This window comes from Paroedura picta, chromosome 1 (genome assembly GCF_049243985.1).
Source record: "Paroedura picta isolate Pp20150507F chromosome 1, Ppicta_v3.0, whole genome shotgun sequence".
NCBI classification, from domain to species: Eukaryota; Metazoa; Chordata; class Lepidosauria; order Squamata; family Gekkonidae; genus Paroedura; species Paroedura picta.
The window spans coordinates 14,321,384-14,344,237 of record NC_135369.1 but is presented as its reverse complement, the minus strand read 5'-3'; the positions used below and the strand labels follow the sequence as shown (position 1 = coordinate 14,344,237).

The 22,854-nt window shown below is 46.7% G+C and overlaps 2 protein-coding genes across 6 annotated transcripts in view; both read right to left on the bottom strand.

The window, feature by feature from the left end:
* PACS1 (phosphofurin acidic cluster sorting protein 1) overlaps positions 1 to 7,347 on the bottom strand; it is a 117,153-nt gene extending 109,806 nt beyond the window's left edge. For 3 of the 5 annotated variants that reach the window (XM_077322972.1, XM_077322963.1, XM_077322982.1), the window contains exon 1: positions 6,787 to 7,347. In XM_077322972.1, coding sequence (XP_077179087.1) covers positions 6,787 to 7,118 — 332 coding nt within the window. In that variant the 5' untranslated portion in view covers positions 7,119 to 7,347. Of the gene's footprint in view, positions 1 to 6,568; positions 6,593 to 6,786 lie in introns of those variants that run through there. The other 2 variants (XM_077322956.1, XM_077322992.1) reach the window with 2 other exon arrangements.
* An 8,139-nt stretch (positions 7,348 to 15,486) lies between these two features.
* Positions 15,487 to 22,028, bottom strand: UQCRQ (ubiquinol-cytochrome c reductase complex III subunit VII). Its single transcript, XM_077322912.1, has 3 exons — positions 21,892 to 22,028; positions 18,662 to 18,829; positions 15,487 to 15,666 (listed from the first exon to the last, which is right to left on the bottom strand). Exons 1-3 carry the CDS (start codon positions 22,019 to 22,021, stop codon positions 15,572 to 15,574), a joined length of 393 nt encoding a protein of 130 aa, XP_077179027.1. The 5' UTR covers positions 22,022 to 22,028; the 3' UTR covers positions 15,487 to 15,571.
* Between the last annotated feature and the right edge of the window lie 826 nt (positions 22,029 to 22,854).

Genomic DNA, 22,854 nt, shown 5'->3' with positions numbered 1-22,854 from the left:
CAGGGTGGCAGCCCAAAACACATGCACAGAATCCTCCCTCTCAGTATTAATGTCACTGGGCACACCACAATGTACCTGAGCCATCAAAACATCAGTGGATGAAAGCAACTCACAGTGCATGCAAGATGACCTAGACTAATTACCCTGCATAGACTTGACTAAGCATGCCAAACATTTCAAGTGCCCATGCTGGACATTCCAGGGATCCCGAATGTTCATTCCAGACATTCCAGGAATCACAAAGGGATGGCACGGTGTAAATTATAGTAGCAAACATGGCTTTTGTTAAATGCTGAAAGTCAGATCTTGAAAAGATTATGAACTGTTACACTGGCAGCAAGCATAGTTAAGAAGGTTCCAAGTGGATCTGGGACTTGTCATACTGTCTGGCACGAAGTCAAGGCCATTGATCCAGCTAGCTAAGTATTGCCTGCTTTGAATGGCAGCAGCTGTCTGTGATTTCAGCCCTGTATAGCCTGCCATTCAAGATCCTTTAACTGAAGATGCCTGGGATTGAACTTGGGACATAATGCATACGAGTCACACACCCTTCCAGTGAGCCAGTGATCAAATCTATACTCCCTGCTGACAAACCATGAAATAACTTCACTGTGACAGCCGGGCAGAATAGACGATAAAGAGGGGCTAAGATCAGGTAAGGCTGTAACTGTAATTGGACATTTGACAGTGTAGCTCCCACACGACTTGTTCAAACATCATCTCCTCATACGAGGCTTTCACTTTAAAGTTCCTCTTATAACAAAGACGAGAATCACAAAACCTGTTAAGTTGGAGAAAACTGACACTTTCCTGGCTCTCAGAGCACATATCATTAGAAAATTTCAAAGTTCTACTCCGAACAAGTCAACAACCTCATCAGCCGTGTCAAGAGTGATTTATTTGATGGAACAGGGGAGAAAGCTGCTTTGGCAAAAATTGCCTTCCCTCCTCCTATGGTTATTTTTTTACCTAGGAAACCAGCAGAGCCCTTCAGCTAAGAGAAGCACGTGAGGAAGGCAAAGATTTTGTAAGGAAAAAGGTCAGAACAGGAAGTGTTGCCCGTCTCTCCTACTCTGAAATGACAGAAGAGCTACTGTGGATATTCAGAGGAAAGTATTCCTAAAGAGCAAAGGGATTTTGAAAAACCTGAGAATCCGTTCATCTGGACTACCACCCCACCGCTCGGTATTACGTGCATTAAATATTTATCCCAAGCACTCTCACCCGAAATCAGAAAGTTACGATTTGCACTTGCACTCCAAAACAGGACGGCTGACTACCTAGGCTTGGTCACCTGTCACTCAAGCCTTACTGCCGCATGATGAGAGATTATGCACACAAAAGGGTTTTTACGTTTCAAAACGTTTTATTTGCTTTGGACCACTGAAATAATTTAGAAATAACTGCTTTGCCACCTACGTTCCCTCAGAAGGAGGTATTTTCATACAGCGATTGTTGATTCTCCCTGGAGAAAAAAAAAACAACTCCATGTGCTGAACCAAGTTCAGCCATTTTCTTTTAAAGAACAGCTGACGAATCACATCACCACCACTACTGATACGTTTGGAATGGAGAAGACCAGCGTTCTACTCAGTAACTTCCTCCGTGGCAGGAACTAAGTGCCTGTGTTTAGTAAAGCATGCAACACACTTTCCGGTGCCATGGCAGTGAATTAAGAGTCAAAAAGGTGGAGCTACCGACGGCCGTTGTGCAGACAGATCAACCACAGAAAAAGCAGAAAGCTAGGCGAGAGGGTAATTTTCTGAGCATAACCCAAGAAACCCACAGTTGTTGGATGCGAACATGAAAAGGCATACCCTTTGCCACCTACACTTAGAACTACCGCTTTAAGCCAAAAAGCATTAGGTGATTTATGCACAGTGTAAACATAGCAGAGGTTGCGCTGGAATGACTGCTATGACCCCTTGTGGCCTTAAATCAATTCAGCCAACTCTTTATAGCAGGAACATCCTAAAGTAACTGTGGTTTCATTTAATGCAGTCATGTACAGGCTCTTGACTCAAGGAGGCCTGTAGTCCGGCAGGGCCCTAAAACTTGGGGTTTCAGGAGTATTAGAACATCTGCCCCCAAACAAACCCAGAAACAAGCAAGTAGTTCATAATTATAAACCGATTTTGACAGGAATGCAAACTACATGGAAGGTATCGAGTTTGTTTTCCTTTCTAGAGGAAGGAGACTTGCTCTTAAGTAGATTTCTGCACAGGTTTGGCCACAGCGTATTCCCCACAGCTTTCAAAGAGCTATTCAAAATATGCACAGTATTTAAAGGTCAGGGGTAGTCAAACTGCGGCTCTCCAGATGTCCTTGGACTACAATGCTGGCAGGGGCTTGTGGGAATTGTAGTCCATGGACATCTGGAGGGCCGCAGTTTGACTACCCCTGCTCTACATGGTAGGCCAGAAGAGGATCCTGAATATAAACCCACTAAATGGGGCTGGCCCTTACTATTAACACTCAGCCAACGAAGAAGTTGTCTCCATCTAAAGATCAGCAATAAGCATGGGGTAGTCAAACGAACGCTGGAAGGGGCTCATGGGAATTGTAGTCCATGGACATCTGGAGGGCTGCAGTTTGACTACTCCTGGTTTAAAGAGATAAGTTAGAGGAGATGTTGCCCTTGAGACACAGACAGGAAGATCTCTCAACGGCCACAAAAATGTTAAAACGCAGCACTGGTTGTGTTAGAAACGTGCGGCTATGACACTTGCTAGCAGGGAAGTACTGGCTGAGCCTCATGTAGGTTTTGAACAAGAGATTAGCATCATAATTCTGCTAACAAGCACCATGTCTGCTCCAGAGGAGAATAATAAGCAGCCACCTGGGCTCTCCAGGATCAAACAGGTCTGGGCAGACTAAAAATAAATTGTAATCAATCAGTGCAGATAGCTGCTTATCTCCCGGTGGACACAGGCGGCTGTTTCCCTCTTATGCCAGTTGCTCGCCACCCAGGCAGAGCTTGTGGCCAGCCCGTATCTGCGGTACTCGGAGGAGCAGCAGCACCACCGTGCAAATAATAAATCCAATTTTGTGAAGGCTGAGAGGAAGGGGGTGTGTCCCAGCGCCAGGCGTGAGGAAAAAGAGGAAGGAGGGGTCTTAGAGCCAGCATTACACAACTCAGGAGAATGGAAGTGGGGGCGGGTGTTTGAGATGGTGGTGGACTTGTTACCCAGACAAGAAACCTCCGTAAGGTCAATTGGGTGTCAAGCGGACTGATGGCTTATTAATATGAGCAGGAGAGAGAGAGACTGGTTTTTAAAAAGTCAATTTTACTAGAGGAATTAGTTTTATTCGTTCCTGCGGTTCCAGACCAGGGCAGTTTACCCACTCCTTCATTTTAATAGCACTGGCTCTGCTGGTGATATCAACATCCAGGAGACATTTAAAAGTAACATAAGCAAACACAAGTCAGGAGGAGAGCATTGCTTGCCAAATCCACACACACTCTGTCTAAAAAGGCAGGGCTTCCTGGGTGACCTTGGGTCAATTACACACGCAGCCTAACCACCCTCATGGGGCTGTTGTTGTGGTGCTGATAAAAGAGAAGGGGAGAAAGTTGTGAACCTCTTGGGGTCCCCACTGGACAGAAAAGGTGGGAGATGTTGATACATTATGGGGAATGTAGGGAGGTCACTCAACATGATTTCCAAAACAAAAGGAAATTGCGACACGGCAGGCGGAAAAACAAAAGACACGTACAAGGCTACCCTGAGCGAGCAAATTCTTTTTAGGAGGATTCTTTAAAAATACAGAACATGCTTTAGTATAAAGACCATCTGCTAATTCAATGCATGCTATGGGTCTACCGTGCAGCAGAAGAGGGTGTCTGCAGAGTAAAGGTCCCTGCAGAGTTGAAGGACCCTGGCATCCGATTAAGACATTTTGACTCTTTGGGTTAAGAGGGGAAAAGTTCTCACAGACGTGCAATGAAAACAGGGGACCATGGATCTTGGTTCCAACAGCCAAGGTCATTTCCCTTTGGGAAGCCAGAAGGCTGGGCTCCTGCTTAAACCAGCTCTGCTCATAGTTGCTGGGAGGGGATTTTGGTAACAGGACAGTGGCAACCTCACAATGCATGTTAGGGCTTAACCACATAATATTTCCCTGGTCCTTGTGTTCCATTTGTACTAGAATGTTGCACAGTGACCCATTCAGATCAGCCCTGGATGAAGCAAGGGTGGGCAAACTGTGGCCGTCCAGATGCCCATGGACTACATTTCCCACGAGAATTGTAGTCCATGAACTACATGGGAATTGTAGTCCATGAACATCTGGAGGACCACAGGTTGACTACTCCCAAACAACAGTCCCCCCACTTCAGATTAAAGACCAAGATTAAAAAAAAACACCACCAGGGTTAAAAACTAACCACCCTCTATCCTTGCTCGCTGCAGTCCAGGTCCAACCTGAACTGAGTTCCCAGCACAATGGGTGAATGGCCAGGACAGACCTGGTCCCGATCCAAGGATTTTGTATCGCATGGCCGGGGACCTTAGTTCTCACTTTAAACCAACAGTTGTGCTCATAACCGGGAAACAGGAGAAATCGGGAGACAGTGAGTCAAAGTGGGGAGGCCGTATTCTTTCTCACTTGCATCAGGGGAGTTGCAGATGTAAGGCACAAAGGGTTTCCTTCTGACTCAGCCTATGCTCTGAGAGCCAGTCACCCTTCTCACCTGGGAAAGAGGAGTCTCTATACAGAGAGGGGATTAGTTCTTCCTTTGGGCCAGGGAGGTTGAAATTATTCTGGAAGCTGAGTGGCACTGCAAGAGGGGCGATAGGAGGCCTTTCAGGGTGGAAAAAGCTCTCCTTTATACATGAAGGAGAGTTTAAGGAGTTTAGGTATTCATGGAGAATCAACCATGCATAAGCACCACCTTCCACATATTGAAAAGACATCCACCATGAACACTGAACCCCCCCCCCCTTGAGATAAAAGAACCAGTCCTTCCTCAATACCTATATCCCCACGGAGACCATGACAAGCCTCGTCCCTTTACTACCTACACATACACACAGAAGCCACACTCTTAACCTGTGTCTGTGCAGGGGAGCTAGTTTCCTCTTTATTTGGTAACAAGGAAACACTATGTGTGTTTCAGAATATCTGGCAGATGCAACACAGGCTGGTTCTTTATACAAGGAGGTGTAAATGTCTGAGGAGGCTTCTCTGCCTGAAGAACTGACATGGGTATATGCCTGGTTCTTTGTAAGAAAGAGAGCCAGTTTGGTGTAGTGGTTAGGAGTGCGGACTTCTAATCTGGCATGCCGGGTTCGATTCTGCACTGCCCCACATGCAGCCAGGTGGGTGGCCTTGGGCTCGCCACAGCACTGATAAAGCTGTTCTGACTGAGCAGTAATATCAGGGCTCTCTCAGCCTCACCTCCCTCACAGGGTGTCTGTTGTGGGGAGAGGAAAGGGAAGGCAACTGTAAGCCACTTTGAGCGTCCTTTGGGTAGAGAAAAGCGGCATAGAAGAACCAACTCTTCTTCTTCAAAGGGTTTAGAATTTTAAGGGGGGAGAGCATCCTATCTATATGGGGATGGATGTTATGGTGGGGCTGGGTATTTCCATGTGAGAAGGGTAGCTGTTCAAGAAAAAGCTCCTCTATACCTGTGTTTCAGGTTGTATTGTTCCTTTCATTTCATCCGATTAAAGCTCTCTTGATCAAATATCTTGGAGCAGTCATGTACCCTCCTCCAATAAATGAACCTGTATGCCCAAACAATATTTTTCCTTAGCAACGGTGAGAATAATAGATCTATCAGAAATGGAGTGTGGTTATTTTATGTTGACCGAATCGTACATTAAATATCCATTCCCAAGTGTCGCATCTGTTGTTCTTTATGAGAAGTGATACAGACTGTTGGGTGGCCCATTCTACTATATGTTTGGTGTCTTATACCAAGGTATACAGTTACTGAGGGCAGGGAATTGGGCACCCAAATCCATGCGTGTGTGTAAATGTTCTAGGTTACAGAACTATTTAAGTTTTGTAGATATTTAAAAACAGGAAGTTTGTTCTACTTTTCAGTGGGGCAGGGGCAGTGTTCCTTCCTACATAGGGAGATGTGGGTGTTTCCTTCTTGTCCTTTATAACTGGACTAGTTTTCTCCACTTGCAGTCTCTCTTCATTTACAGGTGAGGAGCAATGTAGATGTTTGGTTGTGTGTGGCAGGGGGGGGATTTCTACTTCAAATCGGGTGATGCCAGCATCCCATTATGGGAGGGGCTCATTATTTGTTCACAGGAAGTATGAAATGATGGGAAAGGAGCACTATTCCCTTCACATGTGGGCCAATACAGAGGGAAGGAGTGGGTGGGTGGGTGGGTGGGCAGGGGTAGTGTCCCTTTCTACCTGGGAGATGGGTTGCCAGGTTCCAGATAGGCAGGCAGGGTTGCCAGATCCAGGCTGGAAAACGGGAGATTTGGGGATGGAGCCGGGAGAGAACGGAGACGTCTGTATGATACAATGCCAGAGAATCTGCCCTCTGTGGTCCACAGACAGCCGAAATCCCACGGAATCCTTCCACACCCCCACCACATCTCACCTGGAGGCTGGCGTGCCTAGCAGATGTCCATGTTTCCTTGCAGGGAGGCGTATCTCCTTCCCAAGCGAGGCAAGGGAGATGCTGCTGCGTGGTGGGGAGGAGAAGGGAGGGGCTCGTCCTTTCCGGGGAAGGGGGGGGAAGGCTCAAAGGAAAAGGGGGGCGGGAGAGGAGAGCCAAAGAGGGCTGGGAAGGGCGGCGCGCGGCTTCCTCCGTCTCACCTGGGCACGCAGCTGGGCGAGCTCCGATCCACCTCCCAGGTGGCGTACAGGTTCATCTGCACCGGGCGTCCCCCGGCCGCTCCCCCGCCGGGGCCGAAGGAGCCGCCGGGCACGAGGAGCTGCTGCTGCTGCTGAGGCGGCGGCGGCTGCTGCGACTGCAGCGGCGGCGGCGCCTGCCCCGGGCCGGTCTGAAGAGCCGGGGACGCCGAGGAAGCGGCGGCGGCGGACGAAGACGGCGGCTGGAGGAGGGCAGGCACCAACGAGCCCCGCTGGCCGCCGCCGCCAGAGCCGCTCCCGCCGCCGCCGCCTCCGGGAGCCCCTCGCTCCGCCATGGCCGAGGCAGAGTCCCGCTACCTTCCCCCCGCCCCGGTCCGCCTCCCGCTTTCCCCTTCAGCGCGGCGGCGGCTGTGAAGGATTTCGCCTCCTGTTGCCCTGCACGCGCGCGCGCGCGCTCTCTCTCCCGATGAGGGGGGGCGGAGCCTCCGAGCGCGCGCGCCCTCTCCCGCGCGAGGACGAAGGCGACGGCGAGGAACGGTCGGGAGGCGGGGCGCGGCCTAGCACGCGCGTGCCCACGCCCGTGTATTTATATACACGCACGAGGAGGGAGGCGGAAGCGCGCGCAGTTCAAGGCTCGCGCTAATCTATTTCATGCCCCCCCCTTCCCTTCTTTTTAACGGCTCAACGACGTGGATGGGGGTTGGCCGCGCCGCGCGCTTTTGTGGGGCTCGCCAACCGCCTCTCCCCGCCCACAACAATGGGAGCGTTTGGTCGCCTGTCAGAAAACTTTTTTCGCCTGTGTTTGAGCCTGGATGTAATGACGGGCTCTGTCATATATGGGGCGAGAAATAAAGCTATCTAAGGTACAAGAAGCGCTGGAATCACGTCATGCGCCATAGAACATTGCGGCTCACTGTGTCATTAAGGCAGCGGGTCGCCAGAACTTAGTGACTTAAGGCATTTACACAGAAGAGGAAGAAGAGTTGCTTTTTATACCCCGCTTTTCACTGCTCTGAGGAGGCTCACAGCGGCTTACAATCGCCTTCCCCGCAACAGACCCGTGGTGGGGGTTGAAGAGCTCTGAGAGAACTGCTCTACGAGAGCAGCTCTAACAGGACAGTGATGAGCCCAAGGCCACCTAGCTGACTGCATGTGGAGGCGCAGGGAATCAATCTGACTTTTCAGACTAGGAGCCACTGTTCTTGGCCACTACACCATAAAGGAGAAGGGCGGCACTTATTAATTCACATCTTTTTTACCCCCCTTCTTTTGGTCTCCAGAACTACTGTTTGGTTTTCTAATTGAACAAAATCAATTGTAAACAGACCAGTGATACAAACCCACATTCACCAGCACAAAACCTAAGGAGCAGTAGGAGAAGCCCCTCTTAACAAAAGCACAATCTTCTTGTTTGAGAACAGCCCGCTTGCTTTAGTGGCTAAAAGCTGCAGACTCTAATCTGGAGAACTGGGTTTGATTCCCCACTTTCTCACATGGAGGCAGCAGGGTGACCTTGGGCTAGTCAGAGCCCTGTTAGAGCTGTTTTCCTCAGAGTTCTCAGCTACACCTACCTCACAGGATCTCTGTTGTGGGGAGAGACAAGTGGAATATAACAAAACAACTCTTCTAATTGCTAAATATTTTTAACAAACAGTGCCAACTCCTGCTTGGGAAATTCCTGAATATTTGAAGAGAGTACTTGCGGAAGGCAGTTCATATGGGGTGAGATCAGTTGTAATTCTGGGAGACCCCCTGGCCCCACCTGGAGGTTGGTAGCCTTAATTTTGACATGACAAACCACTTTGCAAATGGTACCATGTAGTAAGACCAAGAAAACTATCCTGGTGGTGGTTTTTCCCCCCTCCCAAACTGTGTGTGTACGTTTATGCACACAACATACTCATGCCTCCATCAAAATTGCTAACACTACAAGTAACCAAATGACCAAGGAAGCAAGACAGGTAACCACATTTAAAAACAAAACACACTATAATTAGAAACAATAATCTATTTACATTCCAGTGGTCTAGCCATGCTCTTGCTACCAATGCATCCAATTAAACCAGCTGTGACTCATGAAAGCTTATGCTGAAATAGTTAAGTGTTTAAGGTGGCACTAGACTGCTAAAGCTAACATGTCTACCAATCTGAAAATAACAAAGAGCCTAATGGTAACTTTCAAATGTTCTTATTTATTTAAAATATAATGCCCAGTTGGTCTTTAAGGTGGCATAGAAACCCAGCTTGGGTGTAGTGGTTAAGAGCAGTGAACTCTAATCTGGAGAACTGGGTTTGATTCCCCCTTCCTCCATGTGCACACAGCTGGGTGACCTTGGGCTAGTCACAGTCCTGTTAGAGCTATTATCACAGATCAGTTTCTTTCAGAGCTCTCTCAGCCTCACCTACATCACAGGGTGCCTGTTGTGGGGAGAGGAAGGGAAAGGTGTTTGTAAACTGCTTTGGGATTCCTTCAGTTAGCGAAAAAGTAGGGTGCAAAAAATATTTTTCTAAACAGGCAACAAGGTGAGTAATGGAACTCCTTAATTCTAGGTTTTGCCATCTTATTCACTTGGTTTATATCTTGCCTTTTTCCCCACTGGGGACCCTAAGCAGCTTACATCATTATCCCTCCCTCCATTTTATCCCCACAACCACCGTCTGAGGGAGGGTAAGCTGAGTGTATGAGACTGGCCCAAGGCCACCCTATAAGCTTTATGGCAGAGTGGGAATTCAGATCTGGGTCCCCCAGAGACTAGTCCAACACTTGGAACACTACAACACACGGCCATTAATTAGCAGCTAGTAGATAAGTCTGGTTAAAATGCACCTTTCAAGGGTAATGATTTGCTTTAATAATGTTTTAATACATCAAGCAGCAACTGGACAAATGCTTATCCTGGATGCTTTAGGCTGATCCTACATTGAGAAGGGGGTTGAACTAAATGGTCTGTATGACCCCTTCCAACTCCATGGTTCTATGATTCCATTGGCTTCTGCTTGAGATTTGTTTTAAGAGCAGAACAATAGCTTGTAAAAAATTAAACATCCTAAACATTTTTTAATTCATTCTTGCATGAACCTGGCAAAAAAGTAAACATTCCTAGATATTAAATTCTGATATACCTATTTTGGATTTTTAATTTTGATCTGTCCAGCAGCAGGATAGTAACAAAGTAAATACAATGTAAAAGCAGACCAATAGTCCATCTAACTTTGCATTCTGTGTCACACAGTGGCCAACCAGCTCCTCTGTAGGGCCAACAACAGGACATATTTTTTTAATTGGATTTATAAGTTGCCCCCCTCTTACAAAAGTCTTGGGACAGCTAACATGTAGGAAATCCAAACATGTATCTTTCAGACAGTAAAACCATAACATTAATTCAATTCAGAAGACAGAGCTCTGAATATCCTGCTAAACTAGAGAAGTTGAGGCCTTCCCCTGATGTTGCCTCCTGGATGTGAGATTCAGAGGATTAGTGCCTCTGAATGTGGAGGTTCCCCTTAGTCACTGTGGCTAGTAGCCATTGATAGATATGCTCTCCGTCCCCTTCTAAAGCTGAACAGCCACGTTGATCTGAAGTAGCAGATCAAAGTTTGAGTCCAATGTCACCTTCAAGTCCAACAAAGTCAGACAATTAAATGGAAGTTACAAGACCACTTATACAAGCCGAGACTGGGTCATGGGTGAGTACACAGCATAATGAAGATGTTTACCAGATTCAAGGCCTTGGCAGAAATAACTACCTGCTTATAAGGTCATCAGTCATTTGGGTTCAACTCTGGGGGGGGGGGAAATAGTCAAGGAAATAAATATCAAAGGTTAACGGACAGATGCAGTCACAATTGTGGAATGTGAGAGTAACTAAAAAAAACCTCGTGGTTTGCCATGTTGGTCTAAAGCAGCAGAATGAATTTGGAGTCCAGTGGCACCTTTGATCTTAAAGGTGCTACTGGACTTTAAATTTGTAAAAGAGAACCTATCACTATTTGTCTCCAACCAAAGCAGGGAGACATTCTCCACAAGTGACCTGTAGGTGCAGAGTTCTTCCACAAACCATATAATTAAATTTCAAACTCCCATTCTAAATTACATTACCGTTCTACTATTCATTACATTATATTACAATCCACTCATGCCAAACAATGCCCTTCCATTCTCTACAAGAGGTAAACGGGTCAAACCTTCCTCCAAAGAATAAATGGACACAAATTGCACATTAAGATTCAGAAGACTGGGAAATTTGTAGAAGAACACTTGAGCCTTCCAGGACATTTAATAGGAGACCTTAAAGTAGCTGTTTTATTACAAAAGGAACTTCAAGCACAGACTGGAAAAGGAAACTGTTGCATTGCAAGTTATTACAAGACTCAGAATAATGAAACCCCCAGGACTCAACAGAGACATTAGTTTCTTATTTCACTACATATACTAACCTTATCCAGCCCTAATAATCCTGCAGAAGGGCCATACATCCTCTTCATTTTATTTATTTGGGATAATATAACTGAATAGTGGATTGTAGCATAACGTAGAATGTAATTTCAACTGACCTCAAAATTGGTTCTGCTGCTTCAGACCAACATGTCTCCCCACCAGAATTTAAGGCTTTATTTGAATTACTCTCAGGTTCCACAATTGGGAATGCATCTGTACATTGATCTTTAATCTAGACATTTTTATTCCTTTACTATTTCTCTCCCCCCCCCCACAGAGTTTAACCCAATGACCTTATAAACTTAGCTAGTGATTTCTGCCAGGTCCTTGAATCTGTAGACAGAAGAAGATAGTTTTCAAGCTGGCTTTGGCAAAAACTTCATCCAAACAATATAAGCAAATATAAGCAGAACAGATTCCTAGGCACAACAGCCTCGTTTTTGTTTTAACTTCCTCGGTGAACTTTTTCAAAATGATATAGTATTTCTTTAAAGTTAATTTCTACAAGAATACTAACAAAATCAGTCTTTAGCAAGCAACCTTATAAGACATATATTTATATTCAATTTAATATTTAACAGCAACGGGTCTATTAATATCAATGGTCCGACAAGGTGACCTCCCTCTAGGGAATCTTATGAGTGACCCCATCACCTTAGAAGAAGAAGAATATGCCGCTTTTCCCTACCCGAAGGAGGCTCAAAGCGGCTTACAGTCGCCTTCCCATTCCTCTCCCCACAACAGACACCCTGTGGGGTGGGTGAGGCTGAGAGAGCCCTGATATCACTGCCCAGAACAGCTTTATCAGTGCCGTGGCGAGCCCAAGGTCACCCAGCTGGCTGCATGTGGGAGAGCGCAGAATCGAACCTGGCATGCCAGATTACAAGTCCGCACTCCTAACCACTACACCAAACTGGCTCTCTTAGCATTTGAATCACTCTCTGTGTAAAGGAGATTCCGGCGGGTAGCTACGCTGGTCTGAAACAGCTGGCACCTTGAATATAACTTCACTGGTCACATGGGTGCCTCACTCAAACTTTATCCTGTGTTTGTCCCGAACCAACCACCCTTTCAGCTTCATTGGGTGTAAGTTCTAGTATTTTGGGAGATGGGGAAAATATTCAATCTGTCAACTCTCTCCATCCTGTGACTAATTTTATAAGCCTCTATTTTCCCCACCCCCCCCCCCTTAGTCATCTCTTTCCTACTTGAAAAGTCCCAAACTCTTCAGCCTTCTCTCATAGGGAAGGTGCTCCAACCTCAATGCAGACCTAGTTTCCCACCTCAATGCACACTGCCTAGCATTAATAAAGCCAATTACATTTTGCATTCGCACATCCTAACTCCGTTGCCCTTCTTTGTAACAACCCTCCCAACTTTTGACCTAGATTCAGATTTGACCTAGGCCGGTGGATCTTATTTGTATCTGATGAAGTTTCACCTCACAAAAGCTTATGACCTGAAAAAGCATCCAGGCTGCTCCTGGACATTCAGTTTGTTCTAATACTACAAAATAACCCAGGTATCGACTTAAAAATATACAACCAAAGTACCCATGCACAAGGAAGCTTGGTGTAGTGGTTAGGAGTGTGGACTTCTAATCTGGGGAGCTGGGTGTGATTCTGCACTCCCCCACATGCAGCCAGCTGGGTGACCTTGGGCTCACCATGGCTCTGATAAAGCTGTTCTGACCAAGCAAGAATATCAGGGCTCTCTCAGCCTCACCCACCTCACAGGGAGTCTGTTGTGGGGATAGGAAAGAGGACTGTAAACCGCTTTGAGCCTCCTTCGGGTAGAGAAAAGCTGCATATAAGAACCAACTCTTCTTCTTTAAGTAGAAGCACTTGAAGCTTTGAAAACAGACCCCAGAAATAAAGAAGACTTTAAAGTATTATAGGAAGCACTTTGCACTTCCCAAAGCATTCTGCCACTGCACTGTAAGCAGGGAAGGCCTGCCCAAGACACTTCTCTCCTTTTAGCAAGGGAATAATTCACCATGTTCTCACGTGGGAGAGTCTTCCTACTGTACCTGGCAGCTTTCCCTCACCAGCCTATTCCAGCTGTGCTACCCCCTGATGACAAAATCAGCAGCCATCTTGCTGAAACCACTGGCGGGAGCTGGTTTTGACAGCAACTTCGATGCTCACCTAAACGTATCAAGGCTCGCTTCACACGATTTTTTATTTACTGCATTTGTACCCAGCTTTGTTCCTGCATCAACATCCTACTTCAAACATATCTTGTGGGATAACCCCGGTAGGTGTGTTAACTCTCTTAATTAATTAGGATTTTTTATACCGCCCAATCTTTACAGCTCTGGGCACTTTACATGGAACATTATAATAATCTAATCTATACCATACAAGTTTCAATACAACATCACAACAACCAAGTAACAATTTATAAGGTAAAGGTATCCCCTGTGCAAGCACCGAGTCATGTCTGACCCATGGGGTGACGCCCTCTAGCGTTTTCATGGCAGACTCAATACAGGGTGGTTTGCCAGTGCCTTCCCCAGTGTAACAATTTATAACACAACATAAATAACAACAATGCTGGGGAGAGCAAATGTGTTCAGTCCTGGAAGGGCGTCTGAGGGGGGGCCCAGCAGATGTTCTCAGTCGACACACCCTCGTTAGGCAGACATCTCCTAGCTAGCCCATCATTCAGGGAGGCCCACCTACCTTTTCTGCCGTGGCTCCCTCTTTCTGGAATGGGTGCCCTGAAGAGATTAGGGGTGAGGGGCCACTCCCATCCTTGAAGATCCTGATAGTCCAGGCACACCAGGAAGCTAAGCAGGGTCGGCCTTGATTAACGTTTGGGTGGGAGACCTCCAAGGAAAACCAGAGTGGTGACATGGAGGCAGGCAATGGCAAACTTTTATGTATTGTTCTATGTTATAATGTAAACCGCCCTGAGCCTCCGGGGAGGGCGGTATAGAAGTATGATAAATAAATAAATAAAACTACCTCCGAACATCTCTTGCCTGGCTGCTGGACAATCCTACAATCATAGGCTCTTCCGGCTACACCGCACGGATCCCATACGATTAATAAATTCAGGAGGTGCTTCAAGGCCTGCCTATTTGCCTGGGCTTTTGAGGGAGTTCAAATGGCAGGCATCTTTTAAGAGAGGGGGAGAGATCTGAGGTTTGCTAGTCCATTCTTGGTTTTAGACTGAAAAAGGGTTCAACTCTAATTGCAAGCCGCCTTGAATCCAGAGGACAGGTGGGACATAAATATTTTAATCAATAATTAAATAAGCCATAATAAATACAATTCTAGTTTCAGGGACAAATTAACCTGAATGTAAATAATGTAAAATTGTAAATGTTTTACCATATATACTCGCATATAAGCCGAGGCACCCAATCCCACCACAAAATGCTGGAAAAATTATTGACTCACATATAAGCAGAGGGTGGTGTTTGGATAGTGGCTTTTTCTCCCCCCCCCCTGTTTTGGGCAAGATCTTTTTTTACTTTTCTTCCCACCCTCCTCTTCCCTCTTTTCCCTCGTGCCTTTTTATATCCAATCACGAGCTCTTTCCCTTCTTCTTAGCCCAGTGTTCTGTTCCCTCCACTTTTCATTCCTTCCTCTAGGGCAGGGGTAGTCAAACTGCGGCCCTCCAGATGTCCATGGACTACAATTCCCATGAGTCCCTGCCAGTGAACGCTGGCAGGGGCTCATGGGAACTGTAGTCCATGGACATCTGGAGGGCCACAGTTTGACTCCCCCTGCTCTCTGTTCTCCCCCGATACAGAGGCTTAACAACACATGCTAGCCTCATTAAGGCAGGGGGAGGAAGGCAGAGACTGTTCTTTCCCTCCCGGGCTTGCTCTCTCCTTTGTTCTGCCTCTGCTGCTTCAGGCAAGTATACTTGACTCCCACCCCCACCCTCCTGTCTTGTCTGGAAGCTGTTTTTTTTTAAATACCCGCATATAAGCCAAGGGGGACTTTTTCAGCTTTTTTAAAAAAAAGGCTGAAAACCTCGGCTTATATGCGAGTCTATACGGTATATAGTTGGTGTTTTTACATTTAATGTTAATATTGTTATATTTGTTTCTATGCTGTTTTTACCTTATTGGTTTTAATGTTGTAAGTCACCACGAGACCCATCGGGTGAGCAACCAAATTAAAAGATCTACCAAAAGAATCACTACCCTAAAAACAAGAAAAGAGAGACAGGCAGCAAACGTAGCCGGACCCATCCCACAGCAGCACATCTCTCTGACACAAGCATCAAAGATATAGTCGTAGGCGGGATCAGGAATACAGGTTTATTAAACGAGAGTTTTGAGGCATTTCTCAACGAGCCGAGGAGGCAGAAGAAACACGAGCGTGGGCTGGATTATTTATCATTCACATAGTCGGCGGGGTTCTTTCGTTTCAGGCGTTCGAATTCTTCGTTCCCCCAGGAATAAATCATATAGCCGATAAAAAATGCTTAGGGAAGCAAACACAACAAAAAAGTCTTGAGTATTTCTTTTTTTTTAATCCGGATACAAAGCATGTCAAAAACTTGAGAATAATACTTGGGAGACCTTAAAACCTTGCAGCGAGCGTGTTCTGAAGTGTTATGGGCTGTGTACCACGTTCATACCCTTTTGCCCACCACTTCAGTGAAAATTTGGGCCACAGCACCATATTATTATTTATTATTATGTATTAATAATAATTATTATTTAATTTATTGCCCGCCGCTCCCCGAAGGCTTGTGGCGGGTTACAACCACTGTTAAAAACCCAGTTAAAACCCTTAAGAATTAAAACAGATTATTACATAAAGCCATAAGACACTGTGGCAACACAACCCATACTAATAATATCCTAATAATCTAAGACAGCGGTCGGCAACCTTCTGGCTGCCGCGGCCCGCTGCTCCTGGGTAAGGGGAGAGGGCTGCCCAGGGCACAAACATGCACACGTGGCAGCGCTGCACGTGCGCAGAACTGCTGTGCGTTTGCGGTCCCGCGGATGCAAATGCGCATGTGCGGCAGTCCGCACGTGCGAGTTTGCGCCGCCGGCATGCTGGTGGCCGCGGCTCCCTCTCCCCGCCCTTCCAGGCTGCGAGCAATTGGCCACTGAAGCTGTCGATTAACTTGCGGCCCGGCCAGCTTCTCTTTCCCTCCTTCCCGCAGCAAGAAGCTGGCCGGGCCACAAGCTAATTGGCTGCTTTGGCGGCCGATTTGCTCGCGGCCTGGCAAGCTTCTCACTGCAGGGGGGGGACGGGAAGAGGGAACCATAGCCTGGCGCCAAGGCCTTCGCGGCCCGGCATCGGGCCGCAGCCCGGGGGCTGGGGACCACTGATCTAAGAAGAAGGCGGGGAGGAAGAGGGTATAGATTGAATTCACTACCGCCGCTTCTGTAGGAGGGGCCCCGGTCTACCTGGCCGCCCGGCCTCACCCACAGACCTTGCGGAAGAGCTCCGTTTTGCAGGACCTGTGGAAAGCTGAAAGCTTTCTATAAGATGCTCAGGGCTTTCCAGAATCTTTTGTTCTCCTTCGTTCCCGTAAAAAGCTACCACTAGCTCTAGATTAATGGGAAACTTGAAGGAAGCAGGAAGAGGGAGACCCAACAGGAGATGGGTTGGTTCAGTCAAGGAAGCCATGGCCCTCAGTTTGCCAGGCCCAAGCAAGGCTGCCGGGTGAGAGGATGCTATGGAGGACCTTGATTCATAGGGTGACTTTACTGTATTAACATACACAGCCCTAGGTCTGTCCCCCCCCCACCGTGGCATGGTCCAGTGTCTTCCAAAGTTACCAATTAAAGCACGTAAAACCCATTCTATCCAAAAAGCTGCAATTCCTGCTGCTTATTTATTTATGTTTGGATTTATATAACCGCCGCTTTTAGTGAACTGGCTCAGGGCGGTTTACAATCTTATAAATACACAGTCCAAGACAATTAAAACCATTTAAACAATCCCCCATTAAGACATAATTCTAAAAACTCAAGCTTCAAGGATTAGTGGTCACACGTCAAGCCCGCTGAATACTAGTGAGCTACATCAATGCCATCATTTAGTGTTAATCACTATTGGGAACGTGCTAATGAGTGGGAGGAGATAATAATTACATTAAGGTTCTTATAATTCAGGAGCGCTTGGAAGAGCACGGCCTTCCACTGGAGACAGGTCATTTCCGCTTCATTCTGCTCTCTTGCCCCATCTAGTGCTTTCAGGGCCACATAGCACTGACTTTCCCCAAAAAAGAAGCTTGCCAAATTCAGAGTAAACGCTCCCTCTTCTGTACCCCGCATGACGTCAGATGCACATGCCAGGATTTCCTGCTTCTGCAACTAGCTCACACTTATGCTTGGTGTGATGGTTAAAATCAAGGGATTCTACCCTGGCAAGTTGGGTTTGATTCCCTGCTCTTCAACATGTAGCCAGCTGAACAAAAAGCAGAGTCCAGTAACACCTTTAAGACCAACAAAGATTCATTCAAGGCATGAGCTTGAACTGTTCATAGTCTGAGGAAGAGTTCTTTCACTTGAAAGCTCACGCCTTGAATAAATCTTTGTTGGTGTTAAAAGGTGCCACTGGACTCTGATTTTGTTTTGTTGTGCTGCTTCAGACCAACGCGGCTACCCGCTTGAATATTGCCAGCTGGGTGACCTTGGGCCAGTCACAGCCTTGAAAGGGCTGTCCTCACAGAGTAGTAACATCAAGACTCTCTCAGTCCCACCTCCCTCACAGGGTGTCTGTTGTGGGGAGAGGAAAGGAAAGGCGACTGTAAGCTGCTTTGAGACGCTTTCTGGTAGAGAAAAGCAGGGTATAAAAACAAGCTCCTCTTCTTATTGGCTCTCAGTCACAGCCTTGGGTATCTGTGTACTGATTGGGCAGACTTCAAGGTGTTCACTCTCAATAGTTAGTTACAATGGTTTATCTCAATCCACATAATTTTTATCATTTGTTAAATTTCTAGACTGTCCTTCCAAGGCCGGCTCATTGGTCCCCAACAGGGTGTCCATGAGCATCTTGGGGCCTACCAAGTTTTTTCAGAAACAAGGCTTCCGACGATTGAAGATTTTTTGAATACGTTGCTTTGGTGGCAGCTGCCACCGTGCCACAAGCCCTTTTACTGCGTGATTTACTTAAGCTGCAGCAACCGTTTGGCGGCTGGTGCCACCTCTTCCCACAGCCCCTTTGCGGCAGCCATCTGGTGGCCACGGCTGCCACGCTAGGTCAGAATCCCAAAGCTGCCCACAGGCTCAAATAGGCTGGGAACCCTGGATATACGCATTCCAGGGGTAGTCAACCTGTGGTCCTCCAGATGTTCATGGACTACAATTCCCATGAGCCCCTGCCAGCGTTTGCTGGCAGGGGCTCGTGGGAATTGTAGTACATGAACATCTGGAGGACCACAGGCTGACTACCCCTGCATTAGGCAACACCCAGAAACAGCAGTCTGAATAGCGCTAAAGAGTTCTCCACTTACGAGGGGTCACCCGGAAGACCTGAGTCCTGAATCGCCGCCACAGGTTGGGAATCCCGTTGGAAAAGTAGTTGGGAAACGCTCTCTGTTCAAAGGGAGACAAGCTGTAGGTGATCACATGCCTTACCCGCTCCAGGTTTCCAAAATGAATGCCCATCTTGGCAGGTTTTTCTGTAAAAAGAGCACAGAGTAATGGGAATGGAGTGTTAACAGGTTTCAGGCGTTCCTCCTCCAGATTGGTTTGCATAAGTGGATGTTTGGAGGAGTGTTCAGAAGACCCCGTGTTTGCGTTTTAAGTGAGATGGGATGAAAAGCTTCGATTCCATCTTCAAAGTTTTGGGATACTTTCATTTTCTCCATGTATGCCTTTCCAGTTTGGCGGTTTCCTCTTCTCCCCCGCCATCACAAACAAGTTAGAAGAAGAAGAAGAGTTGGTTCTTATATGCTGCTTATCTCTACCCAAAGGAGTCTCAAAGTGGCTTACAATCGCCTTCCCTTTCCTCTCCCCACAACAGACACCCTGTGAGGTGGGTGAGGCTGAGAGAGCCCTGATATCACTGCTCGGTCAGAACAGTTTTATCAGCCCCGTGGTGAGCCCAAGGTCACCCAGCTGGCTGCATGTGGGGAAGTGCAAAATCGAACCTGGCATACCAGATTAGACGTCCGCACTCCTAACCACTACACCAAACTTCACGCACTCCTGTGTTCATCTAATCCTAACAATTAAGAGGGTTTTCATCCTAAGAAACCCACCCAGCTTAAATCTATAATTTCAATTCGACAAGTGTCCCTTCGTAAATTGATTTGAGCAACCATGTCCACTAGACAGAAAAATTCCTCAGGAGTGTGCTACATTTTACTTGAAGCAATTTATTGTGAGCAATCTTAACCATTACAGAATAGTTTTAATACCCCGCATTTCACAGCCTGAAGGAGTCTCAAAGCAGCTTACAACCACCTTCCCTTTCTTTCCCAACAGACATCATGTGAGGCTGAGAAAGCTCCTGAACTGTGACTAGCCCAAGGTCACCCAGCTGGCTATATGTAGAGAAGTGGGGAAAGAAAACCCAGCTTCCCAGCAAAATCAGAGTCCAGTAGCACCTTTAAGACCAACAAAGATTTATTCAAGGCATGAGTTTTTGAGTGCAAGCACTCTTCCTCATACTATGAACTGCCATCATGACAGTGGGAATATAAAGGAAAAGTTAACAGTCTGAGGAAGAGTGCTTGCACTCGAAAGCTCACGCCTTGAATAAATCTTTGTTGGTCTTAAAGGTGCCACTGGACTCTGATTTTGTTGTGCTACTTCAGACCAATGCAGCTAACCCTTTTGAATCTATCCAGTTTTCCAGGTAGAGTCCACCACTCTTTATCACAACAACATGCTGGCTCTCCGGCTGTAAAGCTTCAAGATAGCTGACTATATGGTTCTTTTTCCCAAATGTGATATTCACAGAAAACTGGAAACAAGGTTATGCTAAAGGTGTAATTCACCCATGGTCACTCACTGAGTGTCATTACCAATTAGGGTTTTGAAGTTGGGTCTCCCCTGTCTTAACCTGCCTGGCAGCACACACACCTCTAAATTAGCTTTAGTTCAGTGCCACAATAACATACTTATTTCAGAAATGAACATTATTTTGTGAGCTCTTATACCATGACTTTGGGTTATTTTCCTGCAGACCGAGGCTGCTGTCTGATGCACTGTCCTGGAAGTAAGTGTAATGTTTTACACAGCAGGACTCAAGGAAACAGGAACAGGACCATACTATTCCTGTATAGTCCTATTCCTCTCACCAGTCTTATTTTAACACATTTTATTAGGCTGGTATTTTATGGCTATTCATCTCTGAAGGAACCTACAAAAGGTCAATTCCAATTTTCCCACTTTCCCATTAGCATGCTTGAGGTAGCTTAACAACATTTCAAAGTTACATAAAGTAATTATAACTGAATCAGTTGCAAAATAGTTAAAATCACTAACCCCTGGTTTTATCAGCACCCTGGTGAGCCCAAGGTCACCCAGCTGGCAGCATGTGGGAGAGTGCAGAATCGAACCCAGTGTGCCAGATTAGATGTCGGCACTCCTAACCACTACACCAAACTGGCTCTCTAGAGTTGGTTTTATACCCCCATTTTTCATTCTGAAAGAAGAGTTGGTTTTTATACCGCACTTTTCACTGCCCCAAAGAGTCTCAAAGCAGCTTACAATTGCCTTCCTTTTCTCTCCCTACCTGTGAGGTAGATGGGGCTGAGAGAGCTCTGAAAGAACTGCTCTGTGAGAACAGCACTATTCAGGGCTGTGATGTACCCAAGGTCACCCAGCCGGCTGCATGTGGAGGAGTGCAGAATCAAACCCAGCTTGCCAGATTAGCAGCTGTCACTCTTAACCACCACACCCCGCTGACTCTAATTAGACTTTCCTGGCCACTATCCCACACACATATAGGTAAAGTGAGGGTGTGTAACTGTTGAGGAAGCTTTGCTTCAATGTATCTGAAGAAGTGTGCATGCACGTGAAAACCTATACCCCAAATTAAACTTCGTTTGTCTTAAAGGTGACACTGGATTCAACCTTTGTTCTGGAAATCCCCTGTTCAGCTCTCTAGTCCTGGGACGAAGATGTTAAAAACATGCACCAAACAACTGCATTCCATTAAAAATACCCCCCCTGGAAAATCTAACGCTGAACACCCAGCGGCTAAGTACTTTTAAAACATCGCTCGGAAGACCCTTAAAAAAAAAGTACACTCTCAATCCCACGAACACCGTCGTTCAAATTGTCACGTGGGGAGAGGAGACTTGCCAGGCACCCTTTTAAGAGCCAGACTTCAGAGGATGTTATTAGGCTTTCATGGATGTCCGCATTGGCTATGGGCGCTGCAGAAAATCGCCTTACATGGGGGGGGGGGCGCAGGTACAAGGTAGCGTGCAATTAAATACTGCCACGGAAAGCGGTCCTCGGCCAGCCCATCTGCTCTAAGAGGGTAGTCAACCAGTGGTGCTCCAGATGTCCATGGACTACAATTCCCATGAGCCCCTGCCAGCAACCGCTGGCAGGGGCTCATGGGAATTGTAGTCCATGGACATCTGGAGGACCACAGGTTGACTCCGAGTCTCCCTCCCAGAAGAAGGGACGTAAAACAGAGGACAGTCCCTGCAACCTGCTGAGATCCCCTCTTGCTCGCCGGGAGACCGCGAACCGCGACCCAAATCAAAGTCGAGCTACCCACCCGCTGAGCGTCCTCCAGAAAGGTCGCCGCTTCCTACGCCAGCCTCCTGCACGACAAACAATTCCTTCCGTTTCCGGAAATTAACGTCACTTCCGTCGCAGCGGACCCAACCGTCCCGACCTCCTTTCATGCCGCGTTCTATTGTTGAGCATGCTCAATAGGAGCACTCGAAGCCGTCGAGCTGTTCTGTTGCCCTCACTTAGCTAACAGGGAAATAAAGGGTTGGAGGCCAGAGCAGCTGATGATGCTCCCAGCCTTGCCTCAACTTCGATATCTGGGAGAGGCTTACTAAAGAGCATGCGCAAGAACAGCTTGTGAAGCCACTGCCCTCCCTCGATACCCGGGACATTTAAGGGGAATCTAGAGGCGTCTCGAAGAGACTAACTAGATCGTGGCTTCAAATGGATCGCCGTGTTGGTCTGAAGCAGCAGAACAAATTTTGAGTTCAGCGACACCTTTAAGGTTTATTCAAGGAATGGGCTTTCGTCTCTGTGCACCCTTCCTTAAGTACAATATGCTGGAAAAGGAAGGAATCAGTTCAAACTTAGAGTGTGAGTAAATTAACACGTAGCATAATGAAAATGGTTAACAGATTCTCTTAATGTGGACATATTTATTAAACCCAAGATGTTTCCCATGCAATTCAATCTCAATACAAACAAATCCAAATTGCTGTTTTTTCCTATTTATCTCTAGAATCATTAAACCATTTTCATTAACATTCACACTCAACCTATAAGTTTGAACTGATTCCTTCCATTTCATGACATTATATTAGAGGAAGTGTGCATGCACATGAAAGCTCATACCTTGAATAAAACTTTGTTGGTCTTAAAGGTTCTCCTGGACTCCAGATCCTGCAGTGTGCATTTATTGGACAATTCTGTTTATCCCTTTTTAAAGGATGCTTTAGGCTGATCCTGCATTGAGCAGGGGGTTGGACTAGATGGCCTGTATGACCCT

Coding starts and splice junctions, on each gene's coding strand:
- UQCRQ (XM_077322912.1), bottom strand. CDS start 22,021: ATGAAAGGAGGTCGGGACGGTTGGGTCCGCTGCGACGGAAGTGACGTT. Junction 18,830..21,891: donor TTCTGGAGGACGCTCAGCGG/GTGGGTAGCTCG, acceptor CTCTTTTTACAG/AAAAACCTGCCAAGATGGGC. Junction 15,667..18,661: donor GGTCTTCCGGGTGACCCCTC/GTAAGTGGAGAA, acceptor TGCTTCCCTAAG/CATTTTTTATCGGCTATATG.